Here is a 15,848-nt window from a genome sequence, read left to right on the forward strand (position 1 = left end):
TTGGTATAGTATAACAAAATAATTAGGCTTCACAAAAGAATCATTCTAAAATATTTTACATTAAGTTTACATCTGATTAAAAATAACAAAAGAAATATCAAAGACCAAAACCAACTTATACACTGAACTAAAGCTATATTTGCAACTCCATGGAACTTACAAACATTTAATTTATTCGCGCTCCTCAATATCCTGTCACTTGGTCCAAGTCCTCGAAGAAAACATCCCCTTATTTATGGTAAAGTGTCGTTTACCTTTCATCCATGTGTGCAGTGGGTTTTCAGGTCGAGTCTCCACCTTCAAGCCAACATGAAAGCTTGAAGGAAATATCAGTCAAGTTTCTTTTCTGAGTGCTCACCACCATTATCTGTATTTAGGACCTTGCCTTTAAGCTTCCTTGCATTCAAATCAAAACTTGAACCACGGGAATCATATTTATCATCATCACTCTCATAAATAACCACTTCCTTCTCCAATAGCTTGAGTGGGTCCACTTCATTGAATGACATTGTCCTAAGGTCTATGATTTCCTCTGCTGATCCTTCACTTGAAGAAGGACTAGACATCTTGATTTCTGGTATCTTCTTGGTATGATTCAACTCCACTGCTTGACTACCATGATTTTCCATATCTTTAGAATTTGCTTCTTGTTTGTCAGACACTGTGTTCTGTCGAGTATTGGGACCATTCTGATCATCAGGATCATAGGAATCAGACCGAGAGAGTTCCACAGCTGCTCTTGCAGCTGCTGCTGCATAGGCAGCTGACTCAAAGGCTGCTTGAGCTGCATCAGCTACATCCCTGTATTTTCTCCTTGTTTTTATTGAATCAGAGAACTCATCATCATCTCCTGCATCATGACTTGCCTTAATTGATGTCTCCTGCTTCTTGCTTACATCCAGATTTCCCTGTATTGATAACATAACCGGCATGCCATTAGTTATTTCTATATTCTAGTCAGTTGATCCTTATAGTAAATTACATACCTCGCTGGAATCAGTGGTTTCCTCGAGTTGTAAAGCAATGCCGTACTCGGCAGCAATCTGGTTGAGCACATTCCTTCTGCTCTGCAAGTCTGGTTGTCTGGTTGACAGCTTCTGTATAATCTGTGGAAGCCAAAGAATTAAGTTATAGCATACTGCAGAATCTGTATTATGCCAGTCAAAAAGTCACTCACATTTCACAAGATTTGCTAGGATCTTATAATATCAATACTAAAACTCTGAAATCTGTAGATTTCCTTCACAAAGCAACCACTAGTAAGCACAATGCAATCTCAGGAACACTGTTCGATATCAGATGCTACCTAAATCTAACAATAAGGTTCTGGTATATACTAGTTTTTGACCCTAGGCAGAAAGGATAAAAGTTAATAGATATATTGTTGAAATCAAGACTTACCTTAGCGTTCACTCCACAATTGTTGCGCAGCTCGATTGCACGAGCAGCGAATTCTTTGCCGTAATGAGATGTAAAAACAGCACGAATCTCTAGAAGCTCGGGAAAATCCCCACACCTTGAAGATGCAAAGAGCAAGCCGGTTATAGCCTCATTGAGCTCGTCAGGGCACACTCTGCAACAGAACACAAAGAGAGGATTATCAAGAAACTTGAAAACCCGACAAGGAAAAAACAAGGAAATGATGGAGAAACATAACCTGTCCTGCTCAATGAGATGGAGTCGTTCAATAACGAGATTACAATACCCTTCAAGTATAACAAAGACGTCCAACATGTTTTGCTCCTTGATCACCTGGTCAACCTGTCGAAACAACCCCCCCCCCCCAACCAAGGTTAGAATTTAGATCCAATGAGAAAAAAAAAACATATTTTCCAGAAAAGAAAGATGGATGAAATCATTGTTACTCTAAGAAGAGCCCGATCATGATGGGAAAGTTGAAGGAGCTGTACAACATCGGAACGAGCTTGGTTGCAGCGAATCTGACGCTGGTTCTTGAAAACAGCAAGACGAGAAATGGCAAGAGTGACTAGTGATTTGAACTTGGAAGGCTTGAAGCCTCGTCCAAGAAATGCAGCAAGCTTCTTTCCCATAAGCTTTTGCCAACTGCAAACCTACCTCTCACTGTGTGTGTATGTGTGTAACAGGAGAGGAGGCTTTTAGCAGACAAAAGAGAAGAAACAAGGCAAGGCTTGTGTTATGTTGTGTTTTTACGTCCCAACCAGAGGGAGATAAGAGAGGTAGGCAGCGTAGTCTATATGGGACCGGTTACGTGTTCCATGCGATTTCTTGAACAGCCATGTCATTTTTATAAAAGTCAATTTATTATTTCAGTCCCTCTACTATACTCAAATTTGGAATGTGGTCTCTACACTTTAATTTAATATTATTTGATCCCTACTTTATAATATCCTTAATTAGCCTAATAGTTAATATCATTAACTATTTTAGTTAAAATTTATGTGGACTCAAAAAAAAAAAAAAACTCTTCTTTCAGGTTTCAACATAATAAATTTCATGTCGGCATGTTCAGCTAGAATTTAGAAATTTCTTTTAGAAAAAATAACAATTGGAATAGTTAATTAAATTAATTATTAATACTAATTTATGATATTATAAAAGTAAATGGACAAATGTCAAAATTACATAAACTTTAATTCAATATACAATATGATACATAAACTTTTATTTGGTGTAATAATACATAAAAAATTTTGATTGGGGTTCGAGTATATACACAATTTTAATTGTGATTCTTGTAAACATGGAAAGAAGTAAATACATCAAATTATTTTTATAGTGGATAAATATAATTATTTATGCATTTAATATATAAAGTTAAAAGTTAAAACGATGTTATATAGATAATTGTCTTAGTAATTTATAAAAATTAGATAAAATTAAAATTACACGAATGAAATTACAAAAAACAAAAATTTATGTATAAGATTACAAATGAGACCAAAGTTGATGTATCGATTCGAAATGGGAAATTAAATGTAAAGACTAAATTTACATTTAAGTATAATAAGCTGACAAAAAAAAATTGACCTTTCTAAAACAAAATGAAGAATGCGTGAAGGGGAAACCGAAGAAGAAAAGAAACAAAGATTTAAGACGCGGTTGGGGCGTCAGTTTCGAGTGACATGCTTGAAATTGACCCCGTTCCCCATTTTATCACTACACACGCATTTTCAGGCACGTGAACAACAACCAAAGGGGAAAAAATCACAACATGAATTTTTGTGCAGAAAATGGAATTATCTTTTTTATCCGACAATTAAATATTAGATATTATCTTTAAAAGAAAAATATAGATAACTAATGTGTCATTACAGCTTTTCTTTCCTATTAAAAAATAGAAATTATTTAAAAAGAAGCGTGATTTGCACAAAGGGCAGGAGAGCGTAGCTGGCTGGGAAAAACCTCACTTCAATCAGAAGCTTCGTTTCGTTTTCTGTCGTAAAGGACTTTCCGTGAGAAACCAAAAACAAGAAAAGTATTAGTAAAAAAAATGTAATAAGTAGAACAATTAATTGTTTGTTGTTTCAGTTTAATTAATATTGGGACAATGAATAAGCTATGGCATATGTTAAAATGGCCGACGTAAAAACTAGATACTTCCGTCAATCTTTCTTGATAAGCCATGCATTTAAAATCAACTCAGGATTTTTCTTTTTGTACACAATATTTTAAAACAGCAAATTAATTTCGGTAAAAAGATCCAACCTTGGAATGATGAAATTAAAATCAATCACGCGTCTAAACCTAATTACTATTTAAATGATTATTTTTGTAATGTTTATGAAGTCAAAATGTCAATATTTTTCTTCATTGGAGTGCTTTCTTTTCCTCACTAGCCGAAAATAAAATCTAAAGGAACCCCAAGACTTTGATTGGTTTTTTCCTTTATCTTTGTTATACGTGAAAACAGATTGGTAAAAGTGATGGGACTCCGTTTATTTACCACCGTAGTTGATTTGACACCCAACAAAGCTAATTAATTTCTTTCATTAAAAAAAAAAAAAGTTATCCCCATGCTTCAAGAATTTATCGATGCAACAATTAACCATTTCTTTATTGGCTGATAAATTAACATGAATTTATCATATTTCTCATGCAACTGATCACTCAATGATCGTTATCGCTATAACTTATTAAACTACTGCTTCACATATTTGGTTTTGGAAATGTAGATAGTGATTTTCCTTTTCTTGTGGGAAAAAGGGGTAACCCGATTTATTCGAATCAAAATTTAGTTATAATTTTGTTCTTTCGAATCGTATAAAGAAAATGAAAAGCAAAAAAAATCTTTTATTTATAAAAAGGATACTTGCGAGTTAATCAGCGTTTTATTTTTGAAAATGGGAAATAAAAATTTTATATTTCAACTAAAAACAAATAGCAAAAAAAAAAAAAAGAGCTTCCAAGTAAATTATTTTACCGTGGTGGGTTTGACGTTAAAAGAAAGCAAAACTAATAAGTAAAATACAAGAAAAATGAGTCTTCTTTCGTATTCATAATTAACAGCACACAAACATACAAAATTATATAGGTGCAGGGGAAAACCACTATTTTCTAATTCCATTCATCTGTGTAACCGTTGTTCCTCCTGAATACGCCAAACCCCCAAAAGCAGCCTCCTCACGCAATATCACAGAAGCCACAAACTAAACTGTTGCTTTATTTGGAATCACTGGCTCTAGCCTTGCTTCCATCAAAAGAGGCCATTCAAGTCACACTACCACAGCCTTCTCTACTCACGGGGTACTACTACATTACCTACCTAAATTTAGTGTTTCTAAATCCAAATTTCAAGTTTTATTGAGAGAGAAACAACAGGAGGCAAGAAAATCTATCACGATTAGATTAAAACGAAGACCCATACAACAAATTTAGGTTAGACTGTAGCGTTTCCAGCAGAACTTAAAAAGACCACACACTTACAAGCTCACCACAAGTTTTAGACTAGCTTACACATTGCACTGATATTGATCAATATGCACATAAGTACCACTCGAGCATTATAAGTTGATGTGTTACTCATCCAAAAATTGGACAGAGTTCCAACCTAAGCCTTTATTTCCATATGCATTTAATTCCTTCGTAAAATCTATGAACAAGAGGATTTATAGGTGCATCAATCCTTCAAGGACAAGATTTTCCCCGTCAACAACATAGAAAAACCCTCATTATCAACTTATTTAGTTTCTTATTATGATGGTAATTTAGAGCCAAAGAACAAGAAAAGCTTCAAAAGAAAAAACAACGAACCCAGTTTCAAAGCTCAATGAGTAAAGCATTAAGGCCCTGCAAGCAATACAACTAAAATAAGTAAAGGGTTTCTATGTCACTTTACAGCACTAATATTGCTGGCAATTTATGTTTTCAACAAGATAACAGAAGGAAGCACGGGAAAGTTTTTAACAAAGGAAACACTCCTATTGCACAAGATTTATTTCTTCAGCAAGTCATTAAAATTCAAGGGTAACAAATGAGATACAGGGGAGGACTTTGAGATTTGATAAGACAGATTCTAGAGCTCCAAAACATTTTAAGAAAAGAAAGCTACTGGAGTTCTCAAGAAAACGCAAAAATAGACAATGCTGATATAATGATATTGAAAAATACTTACAAGAATTGGGGAGCACAGGTTTTACACCCTAAGAACAAAATAGAGAGGATCAAATTAAAATATTAATGTTTTCAACAAGAAAAATTGCAAAATGATAGAGGAACTAGGCAAATAATTACTCACTGAGATGGACTTTGAATTCAAGCTGACTCCTTTACGACCAGTGCAAGTGCCTCCAAGATGATTGAGCCATGGATCAGATATAATGCAATTTCATTAGGACATGCATATCTCTAGAAAAGGTCAAAAGAATTTTAAGAAGTACATCTCTAACAAAACGCAACAAAAAAATATCAATATAATCACAACATATAGGCACCACATAAAATTACCAAGGCACCACAAAAGCATACATAGGATACAAAAAGGTTGGCTGGAAGCAAAGTATAGAATAGTAGTGACCAAAATACATCTCTCTAACAAAACCAAAGAATCAATATAATCAGTTTTTAGGGCGTCAAAAACAGCTCCAAATAAACAAACCAAGGTACCTTCTCCTGGGTGCCTTTTAAGCTTTTAAGCACTGGAGGGTTGCCTCAAAGCAGTAGCAGCTATCCTGAATGAAAAATCAAATTAGACTTCCCAGAGCTCAAACCATTCTGATAAGATAGAAAAACAAAAGTGACACAACTAGAAAATTAACAAATGGAACAGCAAAACCAACAACAATAAAAGACCAGTAGAAACTAAAATAAAAGGGCAAATAGGAAGGAGTCACCTTGCCAAGTTTAAAGAACAAATTTTGTTCTATAAACTCATAGGAAACTGAATATATTTTTCTCATTATTCAACAAAGTTCAGCAGGTAAAAAGATGACAAATTTTCACAATGGCCATATCAAGAATGATTACAAGAGATAAAAACGCCTTTGGCTAGTTGTCTTACAATAGAAAAGTACATTCCACTGAAAGAATCGCCAGTAAAGAGTACTCCTGACCAAACATCAACCTTTTGACTTCAACCATGCCAAAAACAGTGCCCAAAGCTCTTTGTCCAGCACAGAGAAGATAAAAGACAGAATTCCCAATGATTAGATATCTAAATATGAGTTAGGTCATAATGTACAAATATCTAGCGGAACACATTTCTGGAGACATAAAATCAGCAACATGTTTCACTTGCCCGTGATGAATGGATGAGCCAATGCCTGAGTTACTGTCATTCTCTTCTCTGGATCAAGCACAAAAATTTTTTCTAGAAGGTCTTTGAAGTTGGCTACCATCTTTGGATCCTCACCTGGAGAGCCAACAATAATTGAACTGATATCTTTTGGCTTTATGTTAAGAATCATCCTCTTTATACTCTGAAAGGCATATTTAGATTCTTGGTCAAGACAAGGACAACCATGACAAACAACTTATATCAATGTAACAGTATTAAGCATTTCAGAGGGAAAAAAAAAAGAGAAAACCTTTTTAGTAACAGGATCCTCTTCTGTAGCATGAAAATTCAGATCTTGATCAAAGTGTTGTTCCGTAAATGCTCCCTGAAAAGAAAAAAAGGAATAAAAAGTTATCAGCACAAGCAAAGAAAATTACATAATACAAGCAAATATTGTATATTAAAAAAGAAAATGCAAAATATTTTTCTCAAAGAACAACTCATTCACACAAATTGACCATGTACCTTACGCAACATCTTCTTTGGAAAAGGACCTTTGAGTTCCATATGAAGACGCAGCATGTCATTGTTTGTTGGACCAGGGAAAAGAACTTTTCCAGTATATAGCTCATACAAACAGCAACCAACAGACCAGATATCCATTGGATGATCATAAGGCAAACCAAGAACTGCACCATGAAGAAATACAAATAGAAGACCTTAACCAAAAGACATGGTAATATACAGATATCATCCAACACAAGTAAATTATCCAGCCACCCTAAAATGTAAAAGCTTTATGTTGAGACTTACTTATTTCTGGTGCACGATAAAAGCGGCTAACAAGGTATGGTGTAATTTCATTTTTACCAGCAAACATGGCATTACCAAAATCACAAAGCTTCAGCACATTTTTTGCCTCATTTACCTGAAAAGAAAGAAACATGTCAAATTAAACAATCAATTGAAAAAGTTAGCCACAAACATGAATGAAAAACTTATACATACCAGCATGTTATCAGGCTTTATATCACAATGAAGAACACCACAGTTTTTTAGATGCTTAAGCGCAATAAAAAGTTGCTTAGCATAAGCTCTGACAGCAGTTAGTTTAAGACCAATATTGCGACCAAACTTCTTGAGAACTTCACGCAGATTCATATGAAGAGACTCAAAAACTAAACAAAGATGATTCCTGTACTTGAAACTTGACAAAAAACGAACACAATGGCGCTTATCATCTGGATCTGCACCTGCTAATTTTTTCAATATTTGAACCTCCAGCTGACCAGCCTTGTGCCTGTATCAAACCAGTATTAATACAAGCACGTAGCAGGAACAAAGTTGGAGAACTTGAACTCTGTATAATAGAAAAATAACATAAGAATCAATGAGAAAGTTAGATCACTCACATCGTTTCATTATTACGAATGATCTTTATAGCTACTTCTTCGGGAACAGTGGCACCAGCCTTAAGATCCTTCGCACGTACAACCGTCGAAAAAACTCCTTTTCCATGAGCAGCAGTTACTTCATATCGGCCATCAAGTATTTCACCAAATCGATAGCCTGGACAGAAAGAACAGCAGTAAACGAGCTTAAACATATACCAGAGAATTTTGTTTCGGTTATATGAAACATATGTGTCTGCGTGTCTATTTATTTGTATAACAAAGTAACAACTAGAAACTTACTATAATATCCTTCAGCATCATCCCAATTGTCATGAAGACCACTCCTTATAACCGGCAAACCATCACCTTTACCCTACAAACACACCATTTATAGATGTTTTTAAGCCTTATTGTCCCAGCTCTCAACTTAAATATAATATAGTAAATAAACAAACTTCAAACCATGCATGAGAAAGCATTTATGCTAGGAGAAAGCTAAATCATGTTACTAAAACGTACTAAAAGTGAACAAATAAGAGCCTGTTAGCCACTTAGAAACTTAAGTTATTGCAGATATACACGACAAAAAGGGATAAGAAAAAGAGAAAAAGGCAGTCAAGAAGTGAATCCAGACCTGAGATACCAACTTAATCAACTCTTAATTAGTACTGATACACAACAGACCAAAGCAAATAGCCAAATCTGATACATACCAATTTACGAACTCCAGTAGGTGTTTCTCCAAATATATCATCACAGAAAATATCATCTGACCTCTCACTCTGCACAAATAAATAAAATGGAAATTATACACCTAAATAGCCTAAAAATAAATGCCAAATTCAGCACATCCAAATTAAGATCTTAAAGAAAGAATGCAGGTTGAGAATATATAAAATTCAAATGTATTAGAATAGAAAACCAACACACCTTCGGGGTACCCTCACCAAGCCCAGCAGCACCAGATGTCCTCTCCGCAGCAGCATGCCCATTTTCTGAAGGTGACTTCTGAACAGACAATAATGGATCAGCAAAATAGATGTCTTCATGCCCACCAACGACATCTGGACCAGCACGAGTAGGAGCTATTATTTGCCCATTATTCTCTACAGGCCTATTATCTGGTTTAGATAAAAAGTTTATTAGCTATTTATTACAAAGCATGTGAACACCGCGTTACGCTGCATCAAAGCTCAATAAAGCTAAAATAATAAGTTAAAAATAAAAGTTGATGGGGGACAAAAACCTTTATTTACATCCGCTGCGAGTGACTGTGTCTGTTGCTGCAACGGCTGACTCTTATATTTCTCTAAGATGGCTTGCCTTCGCTTCCTACTTTCCTCTTTAATCCTATTGAGTTCTGCCTCTTCCTCCTCCTCTCCAGCAAGTTTTAACGTAATCCTTTCTTCAAAATCGTCTTGCTCCTCTTCATCTCTGAACAAATCAGATATATACGAACTGATTAGATTACGATAGAACAAAATACCATGAAACATCTTTTTCAAATGAGGTATACCTTTTTAGTTTATCACCATGTCTTTCCAATGAATCGATGTTAGAACCATGAACCTTTACTGTTTCATTCTTCCTTGTTCCGTCTCGATAAATTTCTGTTTCATCCCGTTTCGAGTGAGAATGTTTCTTATATCTATCTCGATCACCATAGCCATCATTTTCAATTTCAATATTCCTATCTCTATCCCTACTCCTGTCCCTTCTCCTTTCCCTCTCCCGCTCTTGGTTCCATTCTTCAGTTTTTTCCCTTCTCCTATCTCTATCTCTATCATAAGCACTGCTATGATCCCTGCTCCAATCTCTTTCCTTCTCCCTCTTCCTATCTCTATCTGCTTCTGTATCCCAGATCCTATCATGCACCTTCTCCCTTCTCCTTTCACCATCTAGATCCCTGTCCCGGCTCTTCCCTCGCTCCTTCTCCCTTCTCCTTTCCCTCTCCATTTCTCTCTCCCTACTCCTCTCTCGCTCCTTCTCCCTTCTCCTTTCACCACTCATGTCTCTATCTCTACTCCTTGCTCGCTCCCTCTCCCTTCTCCTCTCACCATAAATCTCCCTGTCCCTGCTCCATTCAACTCCCATCTCCCTTTCTCTGCTTCTGTCGCGGTCCTTCTCCCCTCTTAATTCCCAATCCATCTCCCTTTCCCTGCTCCTCTCTCTACCACGTGTCTCCATGTTGCGATGCCTTTCTTCACCCATATATCTGCCATAACTGGCACTTCGTTCTCTTTCATCATTCCTAACTAAGTTTCTACTACCATGTTGCCCATCCTGACTAGGGTCGCGTTCGTGACGGCGACTTCTTTTCAAAAGAGCCTCCTCATCTACTATGCTTTGGGAACGTGATCTTTCCCTCACAATATAACGTGACTCAGATCTACTCCTAGTATAATCATAGCATCTTGAATCAAGTGGTGAGCTAGCTGATGTTTTGTATTTTTCCCCAGAACTTTCAGAGGACAACGAGTTTCTTGTGTCGCTTAATTTCTTGTCATCAACCTCTTTGACATCCTCATGGTAATTCTTTTTCTTACCACTTCTTGAAGGTGACCTATTGATATGATCATCAGAGACAACTCTGGGGACCAATTCTCCTTGAGACTCAACACTTAAATTTCCAGAGAGCCTAGAATGATTATGCTTCCTATCTTCACTCTTGTCACCAATCCCTCTTACTTGCTCATCCACAGAATTACTATTTTCGCCAGCTCCCTTCAAAAATAGACAATGCAAACAAGAAATTGAGTGCACAAACTTGAAACGCATCATTCTAAAAAATTGAAAGAACAGTAATTACAAGCACATATATGCAACAACTGTAACCAGCTCTTACAACTGAATAGTAAGCCATCAGTCTCCACTGAAACGCCTAGGAGGATACTTCTTTTTGCAATTCAAACATTTTCTTTGTGTGGTAGTGCATATGAATGGGATACTCACTCAGTAATCTAACAAGCTCTCACAAACCACAGATTCATTATCCCAATTTTATAAAAATATAACATAATCCACGAAAATATGCAATAAAGGTCCGTCAGGTCACCGAGAAAAAAGGGCTTGATGAAATTTGTCAAAATTTCCAAACTCAGTCAGCAAGCAACCAAAAGAATAACTTCTTCCAAGTACTGCCCAACACTCAAATTTCAAAATTTTGCTTGATAAAATTCAAAACCAAGTAAAAGGGTACAAATATCAAAATATTTAAAAAATTCCCCCTTGAAACTAAAGAAAGAGCCCGAGTGTCTTCCCCAATTTCTCAGTAACTAAACGGCAAATGGAAACACAAATGATAGTAAGCACTAAACACAGCCGTGACAAATTAAAACAAGCAAGGGTAAACTGAACACACCGGATCCGAAACATCCCGGCCATCGCGAGATTGATCAGCCTTGATTTCGGCGGTCGGTTCCTCATCAAGAATCTCTCCTTCCTCGACGTCATCATCAGGTCCAGGAATCGAAGGAGGAGGAAGCGGATCTTCACCGCTATCTCTGGCTTCGTCCTCGTGCTTTTTGCTGCGATGGCGGTGGTGACGATGTTTGTGGTGGCGATGCTTGTGGCGTTTGGAGGATTTATCGGTTTCCTCTTCGTCGGATGGAGAACGACGGTGCTTCCTTCGATGAGAATCTGTGGTGTCGCTAGCCATTGGGAATTAATTGCAGAAAATCTAGGGTTAAGATTAGGGTTTTTTCAATGAGATTGTTTTTCTTTTAATATTCTTGGAGCGAAAGAAAATAGTTTTACCTTTTTATTTTCGTTTTCGTATTTATGGACTGTTTTCTGGCTTTGGGATTTTGGGCTGCTTGATTTGGGGGCCGCTGCTCTTTCGTACGTGCCGGTTTGAAGCGTGTGGCGGCTATATAAATATATATTTTTTTTTCTCTAAATTTCCAGGGATACAACTTGTAAGGACTCAGCAATTAGTGTCTTTGGTTTAAATATATCAAATTCTGGCACATTAATTCAATTACTATGGGTATTATTATTAACGTAATAGAACGTAGATTCAAATGCCTTAAAGCTTAAGTGAAATTATTCAAAAAATATATATCAAATCTCCTTTATATTTGAAATTAAATTTATATCAACTAAGTTAAACCGATTTCACCAAATTGATTTGATTTGATCAATTTAATCAATTTGACCTAACTTTTACTAATTCCTAGCAATTTGGATAGAACTATTATAAAATTTTCAAATTTACTACGAATAAATCCTAAGATTGTTCATACGTTTTGGTACAATACAATATGTTATACACATATATAATTTTATACATAAAAATTAATTTAATTTAATTTCTACATATCGATAATGTCATTATCAATGTAGATTCATTTTACATGTACATAGTACATCTACAAATAATTTTATTTAATTTTTTAATATATACAATTTAATAAAAATTAATGTTTCATATATACGAATCCCAATAGTAGCCTATTAGTTGGGTGTTCATCTACCTTACAAATAGTTAGAGTTGCAATTATCATTGTACCAAATTTTTTCATATATACATTTAAATAAAATTAAAAAGATCAAAAAAATTTTAAAAAATTTCACATGAAATCATAATTTTAAAATTTATCCCAATTTACAACTGAAAGAGTAATTATACTGTTCGAAAAAAAATAGCCCAATTTACAACTGTAAAGTTTTTATACCGTTGGAAAATAAAAATTATAGTAAATACCAAGAGCAAAAATATAATTAATTCCACAATTTAAAAAAAAGAAGAAGCTCTTTCTTATCTAGGTTAATTTAGTAAACTTCTATTAATTATGGACTAAATTTTAAATTGATCTCTTTTAATTAAATTCTTATGATATTTATATTGTTTTTATTGAATCATCAATTTAGGCGTTAAATACCTATTCAAATATACCATGCATTATTTTTAAAGTACAATGATCAAAATGTAAATGTGTATACTCATTACATGAATATCTTAGATTTGACGTGTTAAAAACACAACGTTATTAGATTTAGGATGATATATTTTTATTATGTTCTATCCAAATTGTTCATAGGATAGTTATACACTTGTAACCCATATGTTTTAAATATATTTTGTGCTAAATTTGAATTAGAATTTATCACTAAACCTAAAAGTAAAAAAAAATAGTAAAAATAAAAATATTTTACTATTTATCTATTTTAAATTTAATCTCTAGAAAAGAAAAGAGTGCATGACACCGCAAATTACTTTTGAATAAATCTTTAAAACCATATTATAGAACTATAGCATTTCGTGATTCATGGGTACATCAACTTTGATTCTCTATTAACCAATAATCTGAGACCATTAACATGGTTAAGGCCAAACCCGTTTGAAGTTCAGATGCAACAGGCTACTCTTTCTACTATTATGTTACTAAATATAGAAATATTTTCAAAATAAAAATATTTTTTCGATATAAAACACTCATGTTGATAAAACGATTTGGCCCTTTTTTTCAATGCTGAATCGATGACCTATGTATAAAGGGAGAAGAATTCTTTGAATTTGAAGGAAAAAAAAGAAACAACTTTGCTGACAAATTACAATTATACATTATACAATTCTAAGTACAATTAGAAATTCTAAATTATATGTAAATTATTTATTTATTTATTATTTATTATTATACTTTTTAGTTTTTTGATATATTTTCTATTTTGGTAAGAATAATCCTCCGAATACTCTGGTCTTGGATCGATGGTTTACTTCTTGGATTTAAGAATGTAAGTCTAACTGTTATTGCTATTAAAATTCTTTTATTAAATTTAGATTTATTATAGGGTTATTTTTTTACATGGTTATCAAGGTGTGTTTTATTTTTGAAAATAAAAATAGATGGACTAAATTTCAAATGTGTGAAAAGTACAAGGATTTAGAGCAAAGACGAAAAGGAAGTTATACAATGCTCCAAATTAAACATTTTCATTTGCAAAATCAATCAATTATTGAAATAAACTATCATCATAAATCTGTAGAATCCCTTTTTAGCAAAGCTTTTTCACATTTAAAAGAAGGGTTACAGGCATGAGGTATTACTATCAGGTCAATTATTGGAATTGGTTTTCCATGGTTGTTTAAAAGTGTTAAGATAGGAGATGTAGAACCAAAGAATATTTCTTCTTTTGACTCTTTCTCTCAAAGTCTTTGATTTTTGGAACCTGATTCTGCCACCCCAAAAAGATGAAATTTGATTCATTATATCAGTTAACAAAGACTAGAAACTTTTCAGGTAAATGCTATGAAAGTGCCATATATACAAGTGAGATATGGCTAAACTGATAACCACACTGCTTTGAATCATTTATTTTCTTTGAGGCTGTAATAAACAAAAAATCTTGATAAGAAGAACAGTGTAGCATGTTGAATGTTTGTTTTGCTTTATTCCGATTCATCTTCGGAAAGTGCGAAAAATCCTCTTCACCATGCTCATTGCGCTGAGAGGATTCTTGTTAATAACAGCAACTTGCTTTCCATTACTAGGGTATCTACTGGTGAGTGTTACCTTCTTCTCCAACACATTCACCAAAACTGAGTCTGTCTCTGCCAATCAAAGAAGGAATACATACAGTTGATTACATTATTGTATTTGAGAAGACAATTTTAAAACAAAAGTACCCTTCATTCTTGACATTATGTGTGCTATTCTCCTTTGACACTCTGCACACTGAATATCGGCTGAGAGAACAACTTGGTGGACCTGTTCTCACCAAACATAAAACACAAAACACTACAGTTCATTAATAAAAGAGAATACAACAAGAGATAGAAAAAAAGAGAGTACTAACAAGTGGCATAGATAAGGATTCAACAGAGGCAAGGCTACTTCCAGGAAGCAATAGGCTTTTTGGGTTGTTAAGTTCAATTTTTGTGACCTCCTCCTTGGCTTGACCAGGATGAAGCATGGTTTCTTTTATCCCTTAATGTAAACACTCAAAGGTATTCATACAGGAGAAAGAAGGTAACAGGGTTCAATCTGGAGCTGCAACCAAAGTGAAAATAAAAGGAATGGAAAAAGATATAGGAACAGCAGCTCCTGCTGTAACTCAACTACAACTGATGGTGCAAGCCCATCTTTTGGAGATGCTACAATTTGGAGGGTGAAGAAAGAGCATCTTAAACTGGTAAAGGGGAAAAAAAGGGTCTTTTTAATGCTTAGTTGAAGAAGATGCTTCATTCATGGAGGGTACCCCACATTCTACTTTTATCCTCATTTTGTTTTTCTCATCCGTAATAATTCTTTAAAGAAGTTGCTTGTGAGACCAAATTCGTATCAATGTCCCACTTTTAATCCATCATGACAAAGATTAGGTAACCACAAGGAGATTTGCTTTAGAATGAGACACAGACTCTTCAAAATTTTAGGAGGATACATCTTAATATGACAAAACTATAATCCTGAAAAGGCAGGATAATATAATATAATGACAATGAAATTCAACTTAAACCTAGGATACTATTTACAGCTGTTAAACTTTCAAAAGGGTAAAAGTGTTTCTATCTGCTTCCCTTTGGAGTGCATTCTTATAATTGCCCATTTTCTAGCTTAACGTCTGGGAATTGTAGCATTAATTAATAGCAATCCTTTATTAGAAGTCATAATCGTTTAATTCCTAATAATCAAATGTAAAGTGATGAAGACAGGGAATAAGCTCCTTAACCGAGATGATTACGACATGGATTAATCACTGGACCTACCATTGTCGCTGTTCTGCTACGGTGTGATACTCGTCACAAATTATCAGAAAAA

At 34.5% G+C, this 15,848-nt stretch overlaps 3 protein-coding genes across 14 annotated transcripts; all 3 read right to left on the reverse strand.

The window, feature by feature from the left end:
• Positions 1–22: 22 nt before the first annotated feature.
• On the reverse strand, positions 23–2,234 carry LOC107920455 (uncharacterized). 2 transcript variants are annotated; one of them, XM_016850187.2, is made up of 5 exons: positions 1,866–2,234; positions 1,658–1,761; positions 1,402–1,573; positions 987–1,106; positions 23–908 (listed from the first exon to the last, which is right to left on the reverse strand). In XM_016850187.2, exons 1-5 carry the CDS (start codon positions 2,049–2,051, stop codon positions 330–332), a joined length of 1,161 nt encoding a protein of 386 aa, XP_016705676.1. In that variant the 5' UTR covers positions 2,052–2,234; the 3' UTR covers positions 23–329. The 2 variants fall into 2 exon arrangements, with proteins under 2 accessions (XP_016705676.1, XP_040966202.1); XM_041110268.1 differs by having other exon boundaries at positions 1,402–1,761; positions 1,866–2,232.
• A 2,213-nt stretch (positions 2,235–4,447) lies between these two features.
• LOC107919914 (serine/threonine-protein kinase prpf4B) lies at positions 4,448–11,877 on the reverse strand. Of its 10 annotated transcripts, none has more exons than XR_005923695.1 (17): positions 11,450–11,877; positions 9,605–10,812; positions 9,335–9,522; positions 9,019–9,209; positions 8,802–8,870; positions 8,389–8,461; positions 8,107–8,263; positions 7,703–7,994; positions 7,508–7,622; positions 7,220–7,383; positions 7,005–7,079; positions 6,479–6,896; positions 6,085–6,144; positions 5,717–5,766; positions 5,594–5,621; positions 5,233–5,268; positions 4,448–5,104 (listed from the first exon to the last, which is right to left on the reverse strand). XR_005923695.1 is itself a non-coding variant. In XM_016849355.2 (12 exons), the coding sequence occupies exons 1-12, from the start codon at positions 11,744–11,746 to the stop codon at positions 6,708–6,710; spliced, it is 2,961 nt and encodes a 986-aa protein (XP_016704844.2). In that variant the 5' UTR covers positions 11,747–11,877; the 3' UTR covers positions 6,286–6,707. The 10 variants fall into 10 exon arrangements, 2 of the variants coding, with proteins under 2 accessions (XP_016704844.2, XP_016704842.2); XR_005923692.1 differs by having other exon boundaries at positions 6,085–6,149; XR_005923694.1 differs by having other exon boundaries at positions 5,717–5,826; positions 6,085–6,149.
• Positions 11,878–14,264: 2,387 nt separating this feature from the next.
• LOC107920482 (uncharacterized) lies at positions 14,265–15,760 on the reverse strand. 2 transcript variants are annotated; one of them, XM_016850218.2, is made up of 3 exons: positions 14,887–15,760; positions 14,717–14,798; positions 14,265–14,635 (listed from the first exon to the last, which is right to left on the reverse strand). In XM_016850218.2, exons 1-3 carry the CDS (start codon positions 15,001–15,003, stop codon positions 14,490–14,492), a joined length of 345 nt encoding a protein of 114 aa, XP_016705707.1. In that variant the 5' UTR covers positions 15,004–15,760; the 3' UTR covers positions 14,265–14,489. The 2 variants fall into 2 exon arrangements, with proteins under 2 accessions (XP_016705707.1, XP_016705706.1); XM_016850217.2 differs by having other exon boundaries at positions 14,265–14,641; positions 14,887–15,239.
• Positions 15,761–15,848: the final 88 nt, after the last annotated feature.

This window comes from Gossypium hirsutum, chromosome D13 (assembly GCF_007990345.1).
Source record: "Gossypium hirsutum isolate 1008001.06 chromosome D13, Gossypium_hirsutum_v2.1, whole genome shotgun sequence".
NCBI lineage: Eukaryota > Viridiplantae > Streptophyta > Magnoliopsida > Malvales > Malvaceae > Gossypium > Gossypium hirsutum.